Genomic DNA, 22,048 nt, shown 5'->3' with positions numbered 1-22,048 from the left:
ACATGTACCACCACATCATGTATGTGTGGTGCTGGGGATTGGACCCAGGGCCTCATGCATTCTAGGGACTCTACCAACTATATCTACAGTCCGGATATGTTTAACCAAAAAATTGATGAGCCTACATAGATGTGTCATCGTCACTGAATGTCTACAGTTTAGATAAGAGTTCACTTGAGGTATTGTATGTTCTATGGGTTTAGACACATCTATTACAGGATTGATCCAAAATGTGTGCTTGCCTATCAATGACCCTCTCTTTTCCACACACCCCAACCACTTTTGGCATGGGAGCTCCCTTCCCTCTCTCCCTCTATCTTCCTCTCCATCTCCCTCTATCCCAGTGGGTTTCACCTATGGACCATGATCTCTTTGGGGGTCAAACAACACTTTCATAGGAGTAGCCTAAAATCATCAGAAAGCAGATATTTACATTACAAGTCACAACTAGAAAAATTACAATCATGAAACAGCAAAAACAGTACTTTTTATGGTCGGAGATCACCACAACATGAAAAACTGTGTTAAAGGGTCACAATATTAGGAAAGTTGAGAACACTGCTCTATCCTTTCTTCCAGCCCTTCTTCCCCATTTTTCTTCTTCCATGCCTCCCTCTCTCTGTGATGCAAGAGATCAGGTCCATGGCTCTACACATGCTAAGCACATCCAGCCACTGAGCAGCATACCCTCAATAGGTCTATTTATACATCTTGTCTGTTACCCTCTGGTTGAATTTTATGGATCTTTATGTGTTTTGGATAACAGTCCTTTCTATATGTCTCTCTTGAAAATATTTCTCCCAGTCCTATAGTTCTCTTGCCTTTTACAGAGTAGGCACTTCAGTGAAGATCGGCTTACTAATTCCTTTTCAGATTTTATATATTGTATCTAAAATCGCCATCATAACACATATTGTCTGATACATACGTATTAATATAACATGTATTTTAACATAAATGTGCATATAACATATGTGTGCTTTAACATTTTCTTATATTTGTAACCAAGTGTTTTATTTTTCTCAGTGACAATGTAAGTGATTCTGAATTTTAGTTTAAATATCTATTTATTCACTAGTATATAGGAAGACGATTGACTCTTGAATATCAACCTTTATTCTACAGTTTGTTTATTAATTCCAGGAAAGTTTTTTTCCCCCACCAATTCTTTAGGACTTTCTACATATGAACATATGTGATATTTGAACAAAGGCAATTCTATTTCTTCCATTTCAATGAGCATACCTCTTATTTTCTCTGTTGTCTTATTTTATTACAATAGTTGGGATTATATAAACATATATTCATTATTATATATTCACTTCTTATAATATTCATATAATAGAAAATGGTATTTGCCAAAATACAATGGCACAGTGTTTCTTTTTTCTTCACACATCTTATATTTAGCAAGTTGAGAATGACCTATTTGAAAACAGTTTACAGAAGGGACTCAAGATAAGCAAAAGTGTCTACCAACAACAACAAAAAAGTTTCCTAAAATAAGATACACTGTTGAGCCCCAGAGTAGAACAGAGTGATGCATGCATTATCATGCAAGTTCCAGTTAGAAGTTACCTATCTCACCATGGACAAGTCAGTCATTTTTTTCATTGTAAATAAAATAGTAATATTTATCCTGATAATGCTTTTGCCCTGTGAGTTACATGAGTTGTATGTGAAGCCACACAGGAGAAACCTCAAGAAGAAAATGAAAAGAATTTCTTGATCTTCCTGTATGGATTAAGTCAGATCCTCTTCTTCATTAATCATTTCTCTTCCTTTGTACTGTGGATTTTGTACGGACAACTGATCAAAAGGTGATGTCAGTTTTGCACGAGGGTAGCTATGCTGTTTGCAGAAGTCACCTAAAATCATTGTCCTGTCTACTTGTGACCTAGATCTTGCAATCTTTAAATATGTTAGCCTAAGCCAGTAATAGCATACTTTGAAATTTACTTAGAAATTAGATGGGAAAGGATACTTCCTCCAGGATATATTAGGGGATCTAAGTATTTCTCAGAACCTAAGAGTAGAGGCAGACTAAATTTTTCTTGCTGAATTATGGATTATTGAATAATATGCTATATATTCAGAATAAAGATAAGAAATATTACAATTATTATCTTCCATTAAGTAAATGGATAGACACTATTTTTTCTGTTTAGAGTTTTAAAGTGATGCTGAACAAAAGGAAGATTGTGTTAGGCTAAAATTCCAATGTTAGTAAATTCAGATTTAAAATCAGTAAAAGTAAATATTAGAACTTTTATAATTTTAATATGGAATTCATCAAACTTTTCTATGTGTTATACTTTATTGTGGAATATAATAAAAATACATAAAACATTATTACATTGGTCCTTTAACTCTTACAAGGCATCATCTTACTAATGGCATAAGGCTGAAATTAGCCACCTGCTAAGTAAGTCCTACCTTAAGGAACCCTCTATATTTTCTTTTTAGAGTGTTCAACTAAAAGTACTGCTATTTTCCTTAGTAAATGAAGAATGACTTTTAGAAAATGTTGACAAAAGCACACTGTTGACTGAAAGCCATGTTGAAGTGGATAACCTTCCGCACATGGATGGTTCCTAATCGTGATGTCTGTGGGACATCTCTGTTCAACAGGCCTTGGGGTTCGTAGATAACTTATCCATGGTATGTGAACCAGTCTGGACCCTAGGACTCCATCAAACGCTGCTGTTAATATTGATCATTGGGCGGTGGCTCCTGCCCATTGGAGGAACCATTACTAGAGACCAACTTTCAGAACTTCTTCTGATATTTGTGGGGACAGCGGCCGACATACTGGAATTCACCACCGAGACTCTAAAGGAAAATGATGTCAGGTAAGACCTGATTCTAAGTCAGCACCACACTTCTGTCTCATTGTCTCTAATTTGTACTTTGCATGAATATGGTTTTTAAAGATATCTTTATGTCAGGGCTAGAGAGACGACTTATTTAGTAAATTGTTTGCCATGCAAGCATTAGGACCTGAGTTTGGAACTCCAATACCCATGTAAATACTAGGCATAGAGGTGTGTGTGTATGATCCCAGAACTGGAGATGTGGAGAATCTCTATGGCTCACTGGCTAGCCATTCAAGCCAAATCAGTAAACTCCAGGTTCAGTGAGAGACCCAAAAAGGAAGGTGAAGATCGATAGATGAACATACCCAACATCAAACCTCTGGGCTTCTTGTGCACTTACACACATATGAGGGCACATAAGCACATGTCCACCCATGAACGTGTATTCACATTTTACAACATGTACCATCTATGCACGCGCGCACACACACACACACACACACACACACACACACACACACACACACACGCATGCGCGCGCGCGCGCGTGTGTGTGTGTGTGTGTGTGTGTGTGTGTGTGTGTGTGTGTCCTAGAAACTGGTTTTCATTGTAAAGAGTGAAATGGAGGAAGGGGTCTTTTCCTGAGAATGGGACATGTTATATCCAGCCTGGATTAGAGTAGATCACCATATATTGGCACCAGCAGTTCAGGAGGGTCAGGGAGAAACCACAGTGACTGTAGGTAATGAAGACCCTCTGATGTCTCTTTCGTCTTCAGCCAGGTGGCAGGAGTATAGCAACATTTTCTCTTAGATCCCAGCATAGTTACAAAAGACATAGAGGAATTGTCCCTTTCTGCGGCTGAAGAATTTACATTTCCCGGTGAGAAGGGAGAATGGGGCAGATGAAGTTTTATTGTATGAAATTTTATATTTAGTCAGTTTTGTTCAAAGTGCCCAAAGGCTTTCTGGTGGAGATGCCTATAAATTAAAACTTATTGAGTTGGTACTTTTATTTTTGCCACAAGCAAATAAACCCAGAATCCATGATCACATCTGTTTATGGAGCCACTTTTTTCCCATTAGGGATTTGAGTCCCCGCGCCTGAATGTACTTTAAGCTTGGGTTGTTTTGTATGATGCTATAAAAATAAATTGGAATGAGGCTGGCTTTTAATGCTACAGTTTACTTTATCCCGCGCTCTTCAAACAACATAGCATAAAGCCTGAGCAAAACACACCAACTTATTGAATAAATTTAATTTCTCAATTATAGTCTGAATCATTATTTATAAGCGGGGGATATTTTTACAAGAATACTCATTGTTTTGTGCATAATAATTTTTCTTTTAGTTTATTAAGTTGACAATCTTTTATTTGAGGAATCCAATATGAATCAGATCACTGTAGTCATAGTGTTTATTTCAGTCTTGTGGTTTCAATGCCTTATGTTGGTCAGCACTTTACATTGCATAATGCTTTCAGATTTGTTTAGGATAATTATACTACGATGCCATTACTAGAAGAACATGAATGGATTATGATAGAGCACATGAAATAATGAATGTGGATAGTTACAGAGACATGACACCAAAATGGAAACAAATTACCCCTATCTGGAAATGAACACATACCTGCTAAATATCTACAGAGAACAGAGGCAGCACAGGATAGTAAAAGGGCTAGGGGAGGGCTATACTTTATGGAGCTAGTCATAAAATGAGAAAAATCCAAACCTAGTTACCTTAATGGGCTCTACGCGTCCCATCCTGAAGTATCATCAAAGAGTAATGTATCCTGTGTTTACCAATAAATGTTGATTTTTAAATAAGTTTATTTAATTGCTTGACCCTTAAAAAGGACCCTTGGAAGTCACTAGACATTGTTTAAATGACTAAGACTCGTTTGTTATGTAACATGTGCCAGGTACTGTGTTAGGCAGAGTGCGGGGAGCAAAACCATCATGAGCAAGTTATGAACTAAAGAACATGCAGCTCAGCCAGAATGGGACTGTTTTAGTCCAGCAAGAATTTAGGGAGCATTTGATGCTTCAAAACACCATCAATCCCCAATTTTTTTTTCTGTCACTTACAGTTCAGTTTGAATACTTTCTGAGTATGTATTTTGGAAAAATTGAACTTGCATTTCATGCAAGTTGATGCTTAATGGGGCTGAATAAATTATAGTTGGCCCTTGTATCTGCAGGCTTCTCATCCGTAGTCAGAAAGTATTCTAGAAATGATTCCAAGTTTTTTTTTATAGGAAGTGTGTGGATTATATGTTAATGTTACACAATGTTTTATCAGAATTTGAGTGTTCTACAAATGCCCTCCCATGGATAGTATAGGATTTTTGTTACAGATGCTATTTTAAAATATTGTTTCAATTGTATTTTCTGAAATTGAAGTCATTTTGTTTAGAAGATTCCTGGACTGTGCCAGTGGCCCTTTGCAATCTCCCATCTGCCCCCCTTGCACCTCCATAACTCTAACGCTCTTCACCCCATGGTCAAGTTCCAGAATGCATCTCGAGATTTTCCTCTCTTTAAACAACTTCCTACCAAGTTCTAAGTTCCTGTCTCAGATCTTACCTATATTGTAAGAAATGTTACTCAAAATGTCAAGTGTGTGTGTGCGTGTGTGTGTGTGTGTGTGTGTGTGTGTGTGTGTGTGTGTGTGTGTGTATGTCCAGAACAAGGAGCTGGATCCCTTGGAATTGTAGTTATAGATGGTTGTTAGCCACTATGTGGTGCTAGTAATTGAACCCAAGTCCTTATCTGCTGAGCCATCCCTCCAGCCCCACAATGATGTCTTATGAACGACATAATTTTATGTAATATAATGTACTTATTTTATCTTATGGGTCATGCTTCTTGGTGGCATACATGAGAAATAAGAATAAATCTCCAATCAGAAGTGTGTTCCCTTTTCTACCTATGGAACTTTTTAACTGGTGTGTGTGTGTGTGTGTGTGTGTGTGTGTGTGTGTTTGCTTTTGATTTAATTTTCTGTGCATGTGAAGTAATTGGCATTGACGCAAAATTACTTGTTGTGCCAGCTTGGACTAATTGTCTCAAAAATATTTGTTGAAAATCCTCTGAGTTCAGCTACCACATTTACTCTAAATCAATTGACTCCAAGAGCCCCAAGGAAGCATGTGTTTGTCTTCATGCCAACATCTCATGATTGTCACTGTAGCTTCTGGTGATTTTTGAGGTAGAGTACTCTAGACAATGTGGCACTGCTTTCTAAAAATATTGCTTCTGGTATCCTAAGGCCTTTGCCTATCCACATGGCTGTTATTATCTTGCAAAGTTTTATGAAGAAAAAAACCACAAAAGGAAAACCTTGCGGTCTTGGTAGGAAGTGAGGTGGCTTTAAGGATCACTTGGGGAAGTTCTTTACATTTTGAAGTCCTCTCATAGGGAAGGCAAAAAGTCTGAGCTTAAATACTTTCCAATTCACCTTTGCTTTGAAAGTCTTTCTCTGCTTTCTAAATGGTTCTCCTGTACCTTTTATTATTTCTTATATTCTTTCCAATGGGATATTTTTGCTCTGATTTTCTAATTTTTAGTTGCCTTAGTAAAAACATATTTACCTACATAATGATTTTGTAACCAGCAATGACACACAGAGCTTGCTTATTTTGTTTTATGTTTTTGGTTTTACTATGTGCTAGATCATGCTATTTGTTAACAAAGACACCATGATTGTTGCCATTGTATGTAGGTTCTGTGAATTCCTTTTACTTGTCTTATTTTACTTCCTAGTAGCTATTCTCAATATTGGGCAGAGGTAGTGGGGTTATACATTTCAGTCTCCAGAGATGAGCATTCTGTCTGTCTTTGTCAAGGATGGTGTTGCCATTAGATGTACAAGAGTATCTTTATTAACTTGAGGAAATGTCTTTCTATCTCTAGATTATTGAGGGTTTGTTCTTATGTGTATTGAATATCACAAAGTCTGCCTTCGTTAGTATGATTTTATTTTGGTTGCCCTTTCTTATATTAACAGTTTTTCAGATGTTAAACCCCCTTTGATGTCAGTATAAATTGAACTTAGTTGTGCTGTATAATCCTCTATACTATGCTTTTCGCTCTGATTTAAAAACGTTTGTCTTGTATATGTGGCATGTTGTTTCCCTGTATAACCTCTAGCAGAGCATTGTTCCAGCTTTTGAATCAGGGTAACACCGGCTTTTAGAAACACATCAAGACGCCTCCTCTCTATTTTTATTTTCTGAAAATATTTTTTGCATAATTGATATTATTTCTTTAAAGATTTTATAGAATTCACCAAGGAAGCAATCTGGGTCAAGCCTTTACGGAAGCTGTTTCCTTTTCTTCTTCCTCTCTCTTCCTCACCTGTCTTTGTTTCTTCATTTCATCTAATTGCTAATTCAATGGCATTACTTCCTGTAGGGCTAATTAAATACCTTACATTTGTTATGAGTTTAGTGTATTTTTCCCCTTTCATCTAAGTAGTCCATCTTTTGCCATGAAGTTTTCATACTGTTAATATACACATGTTCATTTCTGTATAGTCAGGGGTGAGCTCTCCTTTACATTCCTGGGTTGAAGAGTTTGTTCATTCCCTTTACTTTTGCCCAACGGGAGATTGGCATGCTTACTTGTTGCATGAGGATTATTGAGCTTTTTTTGTTTGTTTGGTTGTTTTTTTTCTAAACAAACAGCTTGGGGTTTTTACTGACTTTATTGATATTCTGTTTTTATATTTTATTCATTTCTGCTCTGATGTTTGAGCTTTCTTATGATTGCTTTGAACAATTTGCAGTTTTTCATTTCTTAATGAGACCTTAGATTACTAATCTCTCTTCTCTAGCATAAGCATCCAAAGACATATGTTTCCTCTTAACATCCTGTAAATTCTGATGGGTTAGCCCTTTATTTAATATAATTCAAAATAACCTCCAGTTTTTCCTGACATCTGTCCTTGGCTTGTGATTATTTGTAAGTGAGGTGTTTTAATTTCCTAGTAAATGAAGATTCCTCAAAATTCTTTCCATTGTTTTTATTTTAATTCTACTGTAGTGTGTTAATATAATTTAAATTTGTTCAATATTATAAATTTTTCATTGTCTTGTTTTATGGTGGAGTGTATGGTTGCCTCTAGAGCACTGGTTTTCAACCTGTGGGTTGTGATTCCATTATGGGGTCGAATGACATTTTCACAGGGGTCATCTAATACCATCCAAACCCACAGATATTTACATTAAGATTCATAATTGAGTAGCAAAATTACAGTTATGAACTAGCAATGAAAATAATTTTATAGTTGGGGGTCACTACAACATGAGAAACTGTATTAAAGGGTCACAGCATCAGGAAGGTTGAGAACCACTGTCCTAGAATGTTCTGCCTGCTTAGGAAGGATGAGTTCTTGTTTACTCTCTACAATAGGTTGCTGCTGATGTAGTTACAGTAAAAATACAACGTCATCATTCCAACTCATCATCACCTATGGCTCCATCTGCTTCATGAAGGACCATAGCTCCATTTCAATCTCCTCCTTTGTTCTATTATAGCAATACATATATTATACCTTGGTATGTGATAGCACACAATATTTTTTTCCTTTACAATACTTTCATTTTAAAAAGGGTAAGAACCCTTCCCATCCTGCATGGCATCATTTAGAGTGTCTACCAGGATAAAATTAGCAAGAGACTTCCCAAGTCTTTCTTTAACTGGAAAAAATGTTTATTTTGTGTTTTGGTTTGAAGAATAGCTTTGTTTTGCACAGAATATGCGGTCAACAGACTTTCCATTATATCATTCATATATATATTATTATATCATATCATTATATATATCATAATATCATTATATCATAATATATCAATCATATATATATGATAGGAATATCCATATTACATATATGTAATTCAATTATGCAGTTATTTTCTGAAAACTTACCAGATGTTAGTCCTTGCTTATTCAAGGTTATGCTGCATGTGGAGAATCAGTTTGTTCTCGCTGACTTCAAGGTTTCTTTTTCTTCATCTACCAGCAGTTTGTCTGTGCTGCTAGGCACATACCTCCACCATCATCTTTAAATACATGCTCTGCTTTCTTTGCTCCTCCCCTTCCTAAGATTGCTGTCGAATGTTTCAGAGGTCTTGGTTTCTTCTTGAAAACATTTGACTCTCTGACCTTCAGACCAAATATTTCTTATGAGTCTATCTTCCCATTCACTCATTATTTCTTTTACTATTTCAGATCTAGATGTGAAGCCAAACTATAGAGTCATTTTAGTTGGCTCCTCACAATCCCTGTGCTACTGACTCTAGGCGTCTTTATGCTCATTTCATACAGTTGCTATACCTTTGCTTAAACTGTGGAGTTGTTGAGTCTTTTGCATGCCATAGTCCTTTAATTTATGCACATAACTATTTTTCATTCTTCAAAATATTATCTGCTTTGATGTCCTTATTTTTTCCCTAAATATTTTGATCTCTAGTTATAGGCTCTTCATTTCTGTTCTTGACATATCACACACACTGTTAATAACTGAACATTTTCCATACATCTCTAACACCATCACAAGCTTCTTCATTTGTCAGCTTCAAAGATGCTTTATTCTATGCATATGTATTTGCCTGAATATATGTATGAGCTCCACTTGTGTTCAGTGCCTGCAGAAACGAGATTATTCACAGAGTTGAAGTTAGAGGTAGATGTTGGGAACTAAACCTCGGTCCTCTAAGAGAGTAGGAAGTGCTCTTAACCACTGAGATATTTCTCCAGCCCTCTGCCTTTGTTTTCTTAATCTGGGGAATCTATCAACCTTTGGGTGACACTGGTTGATGCCTTGATTATGTATTGATTGACTGATCTACTTATCTATTTACTATCAGTGTTACTTTTGGTTTGAATCCTGAGCAACTTCAGTAAACTGATGTAGTTTGTAGTCAGTCTGTAATTTAAACAGAAATGATCAGCTGTACCCACTGAAAACATGTGATACACTGAGAGGCACATTTAGGGTCAGGAAATGTTCATGTGTTCCTCATCTTTTCATTTAAGCAGAGCACTGTTGGTTCTTTACTGAACATGCCTGTAATTTCTTAATCAACTGAGCACACAGAATTTATCATGTCCCTCCATAACTTTTTTTTTAGAAATTCTTTATTAAAATTGAAGTCTATTTATCACTCACCACCAGTGGGCTGGGCTTACAACCTTGAAGCAGAAGTTGTACATTTTCCTTTTTTTTTCTAAACAAGCCCATCATGTCTGTAGACCATCACATTTCTGAGTGTGAAGTTATTTACTTGCTTTCTTTTTCTCCCTCCATCCCTTCTTTCTTTTTCCGCCTTCTTTCTTTCTTTGAGACAGCGTCTCTGTGTAGCTTTGTCTATCTTGTAACTCACTATATAGACCTGACTAGCATTGAACTCACAGAATTCTATCTACCTCTGCCTACTCAATGTTGGATTTAAAGGCACATACTAACATGCTTAGCCTGTGTCAGTTTTTATACTGCATTCTAAGTTAGTTCAGCTCCTTCGAGACCAGGTCCTCTCCTGTAACATTCTTTGATTGACCAAGATGCCCTTAACATGTTTGCCTTTCGCATAAACTTTAGAAATGTGTCTCCCTCCTTCCTTCCTTCTTTCCTTTCTTTCCTTCCTTCTTCCTTCCTTCCTTCCTTCCTTCCTTCCTTCCTAACATCCTCCCTTCCCTCTCTTTTCTGTAGGTGTAGTACTTTAAGGGCAAAAAGGGTTTATTTAGCTTACAGTTCCTGACAGGATACCTCCCACCATGCTGGGAAAGGCAAGGCTGCAGGACAGGAAGCCGGCCTGGGAAACAGAAAGCAGAGACACAAGAGAAGTGAGACCAAGCTATTAAAACCTCAAACCCCATCCCCAGTGACATACTTCCTCTAGCTAGGTTCTGCTTCCTAAAGCTTCCACAACCTCCCCAACAATGCCACCAACTGAAGACCAAGTGTTCAAATGCCTAAAGTGATGGGGGGTTCATATTCAAATCAAGTCAGGCTTGGTTTTCTCTTCCTTGGAACACTTCTTTCAGGAAAATAGAAATGGCAGATCTTTCCATCTGGGTCCTGTTGAGTTTCGGTCTTCTCCCAGCTCTTGTCTTTCTCAAGGACCAAGGATGTAGGATCCATGTCTTTCAAATGTATTAAAGATTCTAATAAGGAGGCAATGTCATAGAGAAAAATGGGGCTCCACCTTGCAGTGTTTGTGGAACACTTTAAATCCCAATTAGCAAGCAGAAATATGTAACTCTTGCCATTTGCTCTCGTTGCTTCACTGGCAATAGGTTTCAAAGTGGCATATGTGGTGTATGTGAGCCTGTGGAATTCGATCTAGGGTCCAGGACAGGCTTGCTCTCTCGTGGTTCTGGTCGGGTCACAGAGAGCAGCCGGAACTGGAACTTGTGGGTTATCGGTTTCTCGTGTAAGTGACTTCTCCTGAAATAAAATTAACCTACATTATCCGAGTCCCGTGTATCTTAATCTGTGCGCCCACAGAAATCCTCCACCCACATCAATCAGCTGCCACAGAGGACCCTCCAGTGCTTTCTTTCATAAGGTTTAAAACCTCTCCCACCTTTTGTTGCAGAATATTATAGTCAGTCTTCCCAACAATCGTTGTCATCTGGAATAAATTCTTCTCTGCCCCTTTAACTCCAACCTATACAATTTTTCTTTCATGTAGCTGAGCCATAAGTGTGGACACTGCAGATTCTTACTGCTCTTACCTGAAATTCTGCTGCATTAAGGAGAGTCTGTGTTACTGAATTTGTTGCTTGTCTCTAGTTAATTTCCACAGCATGGATGGTGATCTTTGACAGCGTGTCTAATATAAGCCATATTTGTTAAGGGGGAGAGGCATCTGTTGACCTTTTCATTTGCTGTAGCTTCTCTTCCAAAAATGTTCATGAGTCTAAATTCAGCATCTTTGGGAGAAATAGTTCATCACCTCTGGGAAACACTCTGTATGGTTTCTGAACACGGATCTCTTATTAAAAAGAAGTCTGTTCCCATACCATTACTATATCTCAGAATATTTGACAATAAAGAGGAGGCCCTCCCCAAGTTTCTTCTGTGCTCAGCCTCTCTACTTTGCAGATTTCTAAATGATTTGTTCCCTCTGAAAGTTTTGTACTTTGTGCCCATCCTCTCTCCCTCCTTTATTATCTTAATGTGTTTGTTGTATTTTAAATGTACATGAATCTCATTCACTGACTATTTTATATTAAAAACCTTTATATTCTAAAAAAAAAAGCTAGTTAAGGAAATAATCAAAGTGTGACTTCTTTTATACATTTTTTTTTCAAATTGACTTTTATGTTTGTGGGTGTTCTGCTTGCATGCATATCTGTGCACCATGTGTGTGCCTGATATCCATTTGGCCAAAATACAGAGTCACCTCCCTGGGGACCAGAGATACAGATGGTTATGAGTCTCCATATGGGTATTGGAAATAAAATCTGGATCCTCTGGAAGAGTGGCCAGTGCTATTCATCGCTTAACCATCGCTCCAACCCCTGTGACTTCATATTTTTAATTCTCACCTACTATATCGGTTTTGTGGATCCATCAAAGGCTAGTAACTTATCTTGCCATTTGTCAAAAAGAAAGTGTATACTACACCTCAGTAATTTTACTTCTGAAGATCTTTTATTTCATGATGAGAAGACCTAAAATTCAGGTAACATCCTGGTTGTAGATGGTAACACTCTGTGCGCTGAGATCTGACACTGAACAGCAAGGAAAAAAATGAGACAACAAGGTGAGTACTAGCATCCATCTGCCGGTTTCCTGACTGTGGATACCGTGAGAAGCCCACTGTAGCCGTGCTTCTTGGATAATATTTCTTTTTTATTATTTTTTATATTTCTTTTTTATTTGAATTAGAAACAAGATTGTTTTACATGTCAATCCCAGTTCCCACTCCCTCCCCTCCTCCCCTACCATCCCCCCCAACTAAGACCCTACCTATCACATATCCTTTCTGCTCCCCAGGGAGGGTGAGGCCTTCCATAGGGGTGATCAGAGTCTATCATATCCTTTGGGATAGGGCCTAGGCCCACTCCCGTGTGTCTTGGCTCAGGGAGTATCCCTGTATGTGGATTGGTCTCCCAAAGTCCACACCTATGCTAGGGATAAGTACTGAACTTATCTACAAGAGGTCCTGTAGATTTCCGAGGTCTCCTCACTGGAACCCATATTCCTGGGGTCTGGATCAGTCCCATGCTGGTATCCCAGCTACTTGGATAATATTTCTAAAGGCCGATTGGTATTAGAACAGTAGTAGATAAATCCAGCCCACAGGCCTTTGAGATTCTTGACTGCTGCTTAAGCTCAACACTTATTTATATTCCATTAGTAACCTTCCTGGTTTCACTCTCTGATCTAATAATTCATTATTCTTCTCTAGATTTTTTTTTAGATGCAGCTTTCCAAAGTTATCTTTTTTTGATAATTTTATTTCTTAGCACTCACATTCTTCCATACTTCGTGTGTGGACAGGTTATGTGTGCACATGTAGAACTTTGAAGTTGCTATTTGTGATTCTTAGTCTTGGCTATCAACTTGATGGGATTTAAAATCACTTAGAAGACACAGCTTTGGGTATGTCTCTGAGGATCCTTCTGGAGAGGTTTAGCAGAGAAGGGAACACCCCTCCTGAATGTAGTGGCACCATTTCCTGGGCTGTTTCCGAGAGTGAATAACAAAGAAGGACTGGAAAATTGAGCTGAGGACTAGCTTTCCTATTACTCTACATCCTGACTGTGGATACATTGTGGCCAGTCATCACTTCCTCCAACTGCTGAGATTCTCCGCAATGCTGAGCTATACCCTTAAACTGTGAGCTTAAATCAACCCTTATTTCCTTCCTTAGGTTGCTTTTGTCACAGTAATGGAAAAAATAACTAATTTAGAAAATGCTATGGTTACAGTTGAATATGTTTGGGTCTAGGGCCAGTCTACAATTTATCTCTATATAAATGAGAAGACAAAATTGAGGCACAAAGAATTTTAGACAGAAGGTCGCATAAAAATAGCATATTCATTAAGTAGATAACAGTTCTGGGTATTGCTTATTCATCATAGTGTGTACCTGGAATTGTTCTAAAGTCTTTAGGTTAATAAGTTAACTCGGTTTTACATTCGTGCTGAGGCAGACACTGTCATTATCTTATAAATACGAGCATTAGAAACAGTTTCAGGATCATGCATAATAAAACAAACATAACTAATCTGCTGTGGTGATATCTTCCTTGTGAAACTAAAGCCCCTCTGAAGGTCAGAGAATGGAGCTTGCCATGAGCTAACCATAGAGGTCTGGACAGACAGACTGGAATGAGATAGCAGGGGGGGGGGAACAGCATATAAGCACAGCCTGTATCAAGATAGGTTTCACAGTAAAAATAATACACTATATCCAATAACTATTGAAATTATCAATCTCGTGATGCAGAGTACACAAAAGCATGCAGAAGTTAAATGACGTGTGGATATGATATGGCCTGTAAGTGTCAGTGTAATATTAGAGACTGTATTCTGCTTCTCTGGGGGTAGTGAAGCTGGTTTTTTACATTCCTGTCCCTAGGTACCAGAGACTGTGCATGGCCACTGCCTTACAGACAAATGTCTAGGGTTGAATTATTGAAGTTTGAGATTTCAAGAAACCCCAAAAATGACCGTTTTAGGAAAACTCTCTTTGCCTTTATCTTTAAAAAGCCTCTCTAAAATATCAACCATTTTCTTGCAAGCTTGGTGAAACTAACGCTAACGGAAGCTATCTGTGCTGGAAGTGATGTATTCTGTCATTAGGTGATATTATTAGATATGATAGATGCAACTAAGCTTCTTTGAACCTGCACTTTCACTCTGAACTCACAAGACCAAAGTTTACTTTATTTCCCTCACTGGGTCCCATTAAGCACAAAGGGGAATAAACATTCATCCCCTTGATCTGTTCTGTATCTAACATTGTTCTAAGTTTTCTGGCAGTCACAGGTGCCGTCCTTTTGTGTGAGCTAACTTATACATCTCTCCTCAAACATGAAGCGTGTTTCAGATGTGTGCTGAGCAGTCTGAAATACAGTAGGACTCACACTTTCCGATTAAGTCCTGGAGCTGCTCCAGGAGGCTGGTGTGATGAATGCTCTGGATTCTCAACTGGGTGGGCTTTAGAGTCTCCCAGGAGACACACACATATCTAGGAACATCGGTGAGGGTACTTCGGAGGAAGAAGATGTACTCGGAATGTGGGTGGCACAGTATAGTCTCCAGTGAGTTATTTCATCTTTGCATGAGGTGTCAGGGGACTGGGATGAATAAGAGCAAAAGAGAGATGGTGTGCAGTGCACCAGCAGTCACCTCTGTCTGGTCCTGATGCAGAATGCCTGCCCGCTGTCATGGATCCCATCACTCAAACCATGAGCCAAGATCAATCTTTCCTGTCTAAACTTGCTTTGGTTACCTATTTTGCCACAACCAGGAGAAAATCAACTATTGCAACTAGCTAAAAGCCTGGATGTGGGCTCAGCAGTTAAGAGTGCATACTGCTCTTCCAGAGGACTGGAGTTCTGTTCCTAGAAGGCCAAATAAGATAGTTCATAACTGCCTGTGCCTCCAGCTCCAGGGGGTCTGGTGCCTCTTCATGGCTTCCATGAGAAACCCATACACATGTGTACAATAGCACACAGATATACATAGAGAAAAATTTAAAAATGAAAAATGGCCCTCTTAAGGGGATAGATGCTGAAATCCACTATCTAGCTTTATTCCTTCAAGAAAATGAATTTGGACATGTCCCCCCAACTCCCCATGTCCCGTTTCCTTCATGATCAAATGCGGATACATGTGCCTTCTTGGTTGAGTTACTAGACGATTTAGTGTAATCACGGAGTTAGACACGGAGAAAACTGCCTGCTGTGTAAGCCTGAAATCAGAGGCCATATATGATATTAGTTAAAAATGGAAGGTTTGCTATGCATAGACATTGACACAGCAAAGAAGAGCTTCGGTCTCCATCCTCAAAGGACTTCCACTTAAAATTCGATTTCATATTTCTTGTGAATTGACCTATGCTTGCATTTGACTCTGGAAAGCCATAAATCATGTCACTCCATAGGCACATAATTAGATATCAAGGGAAAAACCCGAGAGCTGCTTCTGGGAAAGGGAATCTTTTCTGTTCTGTTCCATCCCAATTTAGGCTGTTCAGTCACATCTCTTGGACTTGTGATTGGGTTTTCTAGAGAAGTGCTCTCTGTACTGCGTGTGCATGAGAGACCTTCCATCTGCGTCATCAACAGGGCCATTGATCAAACACACGGTGGAGTCAGAGACAGAGCCTGAAGCCATCAGTTAGAGCACTCTGTTTGGGGAGTCATTTGCTCAGTCAGAAATCCACCTAGCCATACTCACTCTCAATATTTCTTAATTTTGTTAATAAGACACTATGGGAGATATCCGAGGGAGGCTTATCTAGATCCAAATGTCTGTTATCAATTTATAGCATTACCTGCCTGGTAATCCCAAGTCAGTTTTTGAAAGAAAGAAGAAATAAGCTTATTGGAGAGCAGTTATTCTCAGACAAGCCACATGACTCTGGTAATTAACTCCCTCTCCGAGGACTCTCAGAAGCCTTCTGGAGACTCACTTATATAATCCAAGGAGGCGTTAATGGTACTTTGTCTTCTGTACCTTGAGACCTGTCTCTGCTTCATTTTGAAAGTGGAGCCTTCATTTTGTTTTTATTTTATTATTATTATTATTATTATTATTATTATTATTATTATTTCTGTCGCCAACACCTCTGCCACATCATCCACTGAGGCAGGTAAAGACAGCTTAGATATTTCCTTCACAAATTCAGAGTTTTGAGGTTTAATTTCTCAAGATCACCATACTTGGTGCACTTGCTGACACCCCTTGAAACCACCCCATCTAGTTTGCCATGGATCACACTTCCAGATGCCTCTCTAGCCCCCTCCAGTCAAAGCTCTCACTTGGGAAAAGTTGGAAACAAAATCTGTTGTTATACCATGTGGTCTCTTTTTGTTTGTCTGCTTGTTCCTTCTTTAGTTTCTTTGCCTTTATGCCGCTTCTATTCTTTCTGACTCTACTTTTCCAGGTAGTTCTCCTGGGTCTGTGATATTTGAGGGTTTCTTCAAACATGACCCCTTCTTTTGAACATCCAATCAAAATTTCCTATAAATACATACTGAATACCTGTCAGTGCCTGGTACTGTTCTAGGCATTGAGGATACAATAGTGAAAGACACAGGGATAGACATACACACACACACACACACAGCACCCAGCATGTAGCATGCCTCATTGTCTATTCTCTCCTGAGAGCCCTTTTTAAATGAAAATACTACTGCACTTTTCCCACATAAGGGTGCTTTTCTTTTATTATGTTGAGCCTTGGGTACATGAGCATCATTCCACTCTCCTGAGTTGTCTCTTTGTAAGGATTCTCTAAAAGTTAATGAGTATAGGAGTTCCCCGTGTTAATGTGTGTTCTTGATACTAGAGGTCAGAGGAGTCTCTCGGATCTCTGTAGATGTTTATAGATGGTTGTGAGCTACCCTATGGGTGCTAGGAACCCAAACCAGGTCCTCTGCAATAGCAGCAAGTGCTATTAAGCACTAAGCCATCCTTCCAGCCTTTTGAATTGTCTTGGTACTGGGGTATTATTATTGAAGTTTAGAGTCTGAATATTTATGTCTGTATCTAAATATTTCTTATAGCATTTCTCTTCCATAATGTTTCTCCAGTGTTATCAGATTAGAAAAAATATGAGACCAGTAGGCTCTGTCTTCATTTATGCTTATTATAATTCTTTTGTGTTTTTTTTGTTTTTCTTTTTAGAGACAAGATAACATGTAGACAAGGAAGACCTCAAAGTTGCTATGCAGCCAAGGACCGTATCTTTTGTATGGTTCCATTATCGTACACGTTATTTTTTTCACAGACTTATTATAACACAGGATATTTTGCCAACTCACAAAAACATTTTTTAGTGCATAGCAAGCTTCAGTTCAGCTGATGTCTCTCTTCTGCATGTGCTTGTATGCATCATTGCTAATGTGAAATGCTTTTGTCTTCTAGGAATAACCCTACATTGGTCTCTGGCATCCTAGTGGTATGGACATGGAGCATGCTGCAGTTTCCCCTGGACTTGGCAGGTAAATCTATTCATATTTGTGTAAAGAATGAGAAAATTGCGACTCTTCAATGTAAACTATACTAGGGCAAAGAAGGCAGTTGAGAGAACTCATGTTTTGATATCCTAGTGTTAGCTCTATTCCAACTTAGAAGGAAAGTAGGCTGAGACTCAGGAAAGACAAATTGTGGATCCACTTTGGTGCGTGATGGAGCTTAAGATAAATCAAATGAGCATAGCCAGGTATGGTGGTGTGTTCCTTTAATCCCAGCATGATGGTGATGGACACAGGAGGATCAGGAGTTCAAAGTCATGCTTGGCTAGATAGCAAGTTTGAGGTCAGCCTGGTTTATGGAAGATTCAGTTTCCAAAAAGTACCCTCCCAAAAATTAATAATAATAATAAATTCTCAAGCAGTAAGCTATACTGCTTTATATTCAACTCAACTAATAGTTACTATTTATTGTATATAATCCTGCCAAAATTAATTTAGATGTATGTTCCTCAGTTTCTCATCTGTAATGACACAGCAGTTCAATTGATGTCTCAATTAAATAGTGAGTGCTTAGTGACCTGTTGGTGTGTGTTCTCCATATTTCCAGCCAGTCATGTTGTGAGACCCCTCATACAAAGTAAGAGCTGTAGTTTCAAGCCCCATGTGGAAAGTTATGATTTCCATTAATGGCAGTCTTTATTCTAACTTTAATGAATACATAAATCCTTAAAGGTTGGTAAGAAGTAAACTGTTTGGGCTATCATGCCATAATATTGATTTTGAATAGCTGTGCTGTCCTACAGCATGGTACCCACCAGCCACACACAGCTGGACAGATTTATATTAAATCAAACTTAGGGAACAACTCCTCAGTGACACTGGCCATATTTTACCTGCTTCATGGCCACATGTGGCTCTCATGTGATATGAGATATGATATGAAACCATTTTAGCATCATAGAGAGTACTATTTGAATGGTTTCAGCTTGGAATCACACCATAACTTTTTGGTCTGCTAGAAATGTGACTTGGCAATTCTTGTCCTTGGTCCTTTACTCTGGAGGAGCCCCAGACTTTAACACTTCTTTTTCTTAATCTATTTTATTCTTTGTGACACTCTTCCTGCTGGCCTCAGAGTGAGAAGAAGACAGAATCTGTGAACTTGGGGGTACACGTTAATAGACTCAGAGATCTTGTGAACATTTTGGGTCTTAAGCACACACTTTCTTGGAGAAAATTGTTTCCTTAACAAATGGAAAGAGAGTTGCCTGCCTTTTTTCAAATTAGAAAAAAAATAATAAAAAAGATTTGCCATGGCAGTACACTCCTTTAATCCCAGAACTCTGAAGACAGAGACATGCAGATCTCTGGGTTTGAGCTCTGCCTGGTCTACTTTGTGAGTTCCAGGCCAGCCACAGCTACATACTGAGATACTTTCTCAAAAAGAAAATAAAAGGAGAATACCAATGCAATTACAGATTAATAATCACAAACAAATATATGTGCAAACAACATGCAGATGTTCTGATGAAGGGTGCCTTAGATAAGCAGTACTCGTTACTAGCAGTACTTCGTAAGCTAGAAGCCAGCCAGCTGCTGTTCTGTTAGACTTCTGGGCTCCATCCTTTAGATATTGAGTCATACCCTTGTGAGAGGGGGGTCTGCCAGGAAGGATTCCCTGAGCATGGCTTCTCAAGAAAGGCACCCACTGACCTTATGTTTGTCTTTCCTTTGTCATTCCCTCCCCCTTTCCTATCTTGTGGTTCACAGACTTGCTAAGAAAAATTTTATTTCAGAAAGGAATTGTGTAAACGTTCAGAGGTGATAATGCTATGCAGCTGTTTGAAAAACAAAGACCAAATGTCACTTCTGACTAAACCGCTATTGTATTCACCAACCAGCAGTACATTGTGTTCACCCCTATCAAAGCCACTCCGTGGTATTTGCACGCCCTTGCTGGATTGAGACATTCTTTGTTGGAAAACTCCAAATGGAAGGCTTTATTATTACTGAAAGGATTATTTTCTACCCTTGACCCTGAATTTAATTTACATCTTTGAAATTAAAACAAAAGTTTCATCTGTTGATGGAGTCTCCTTTTGTTCAACTGGCAAAAAAAAAAAAAAAAAGAATATCTGCAATTATTCTTGGTGTTGCTTATAAACAGGAAAACAAAAGCAGAGGGAATGAGGACAAAATAAAATAATGGCCTATATTTGCACTCCCATACCAGACACGCAATCACCAACATAGAAAAATATGTTCAATGTGAGTTAAATTTGAATTTGAATTCTAAGCACTTGAGTGGAGTAGTAAGTAAGGACATGCTTGAGAAAGCATCTGGGATGGTCTGGCTGGGAACGCTGTCACTCATTTATTGCATTTACCAGTTAAGAAAGTCACTCATTGTCCCAAGAGGAAGACTGGAGGAAGAAGCAGGGGGCAAAAAGAGAGGGTGCTATTCTAACAGAAAACAAATAAGTCAATGAATAGAGACCCGGTCTTAGGATTCATGCTATCCTGGGTTTCAAGGGAGAACCTGAAGTGCCTGTCGGTTATGCCACATGGCCAGTATCTCAATGCTAGAGAGTGAGGCAGCAAGGGGAAGTACCAGGCTACCTGACTTGAGGCCCCGGTACAGACAGGTTGCCTCCCCACTCTGTAGACCCCCAAACACACGCACAGCACTTTCCTTTAAACCTTCATGTAGGTCATTTTCTACAGGGAGGCTGGAAGATGATGCAAAACCTTTAAAGTAGATGGACCCATGTGGCCAGGATATGGAGGCCTGAGGTGAAGAGAAATCTCCTCTGTTCTCCCCAGGCTTAAACTGCATGGTCATTCTCCATCCTTCATAGCCAGCCTTCCACTAGTGACTTTTCAGATGTCTGTTTCCATCTTGCATTTCTAAATGTTCATTGTTGTTTCTTTCATTTTTCAGTTCAGTTGAAACTGGTATGCCCCTCCTCTGTGAAAGCCAGGGGCTTCCTCAGGCTGTTCCTGTGCCAGTACAGTGCCGATCTATGGGCCATTGGCCTCAGTTTCTTCATTCAAGATGGCCCCTTCCTTGTTGTGCGCCTTGTCCTGATGACCTATTTCAAAGTGATCAACCACATGCTGGTGTTCTTTGCCGTGAAGAATTCCCTGGTGATGGCACTGCACTTCTACCGACTGGTGGCTTTGATCATGGCCACCCGTGCTTCCATGCGAGATCATCCAGAAAGTCCCCAAACACGGCACACTGGCCCAGACCAACCCTCTGAGAGTAGTCCCAGTGAGTGGGAGGACACCTCCAGGGAGGCCCTGCCTTTGCAAACCTCACCTGTCACCTCTGAGGAATCCTACCCCATACCTTAGTTATATGTTCCCTGCACACAGCCGGGAACTTGACTCGTTTTCTTCTTATAGACTGGTTCTCTTTTTACTCCCCGCCCAATTTTCACATACAACAGTTTCTACGGAGACAACATGAAAAGATGATCTTATACCAAAGCCAATGTCCTCTTCATTCTTTCATCTGAATGGAAGAAACTTTGGCAGGTACCTGTTGTTACAACTTACTGAGATTAGCAGACATTACACAACTCTAAGAACCACCCTGAGTGATTGGTTCTTATGGAACTGTTTGGAAAGATGTAGATAGGGCTGTCATAACACACCCTTCCAAGATTTAGGACTGGCAATTACCATCCCCACCTCCAACCCTCTAGGGTGACCTGGCTTGACTGTTACACTCTCTCATCTGATCTCTTCATTGTATCTCTGACATAAAAAAAAATGTGTATTTAATGAATGAAGAACAAATGAAGGGAAAATGCTTTTAAAGTCAACTTGCCGTGGAATGGAAGCTTAGAACTCATGACATTAGGCTTCTTTGGTACAAAAAATAGCCATGGTAACTACATGGGCCCTCCTAGGAATATCCTTCTGGATATTTTCTGCTGTAGTACATACTTTCTTAGAGGACAGTGACAACTTCGAGCTTTGGTAGCAAAAAGTTGACAGCAGGCCATTTTGGTTCACATACCAAGTTAGTTAACTTCTTCTGCATTGTCAAGGTGC

At 39.0% G+C, this 22,048-nt stretch overlaps 1 protein-coding gene across 1 annotated transcript in view; it reads left to right on the top strand.

Annotated features, from left to right (window-relative positions):
- Window positions 1-21,343, top strand: part of Tmem26 (transmembrane protein 26) — a 45,704-nt gene extending 24,361 nt beyond the window's left edge. The window contains exons 4-6 of the mRNA XM_027395066.2: window positions 2,632-2,852; window positions 17,937-18,013; window positions 20,928-21,343. Coding sequence (XP_027250867.2) covers window positions 2,632-2,852; window positions 17,937-18,013; window positions 20,928-21,343 — 714 coding nt within the window. The remainder of the gene's footprint in view (window positions 1-2,631; window positions 2,853-17,936; window positions 18,014-20,927) is intronic.
- Window positions 21,344-22,048: the final 705 nt, after the last annotated feature.

The sequence above is a fragment of the Cricetulus griseus genome (genome assembly GCF_003668045.3).
Source record: "Cricetulus griseus strain 17A/GY chromosome 1 unlocalized genomic scaffold, alternate assembly CriGri-PICRH-1.0 chr1_0, whole genome shotgun sequence".
Classification (NCBI taxonomy): domain Eukaryota; kingdom Metazoa; phylum Chordata; class Mammalia; order Rodentia; family Cricetidae; genus Cricetulus; species Cricetulus griseus.
The sequence above is the reverse complement of the archived record's forward strand: the minus strand, read 5'-3'. Positions and strand labels throughout refer to the sequence as shown.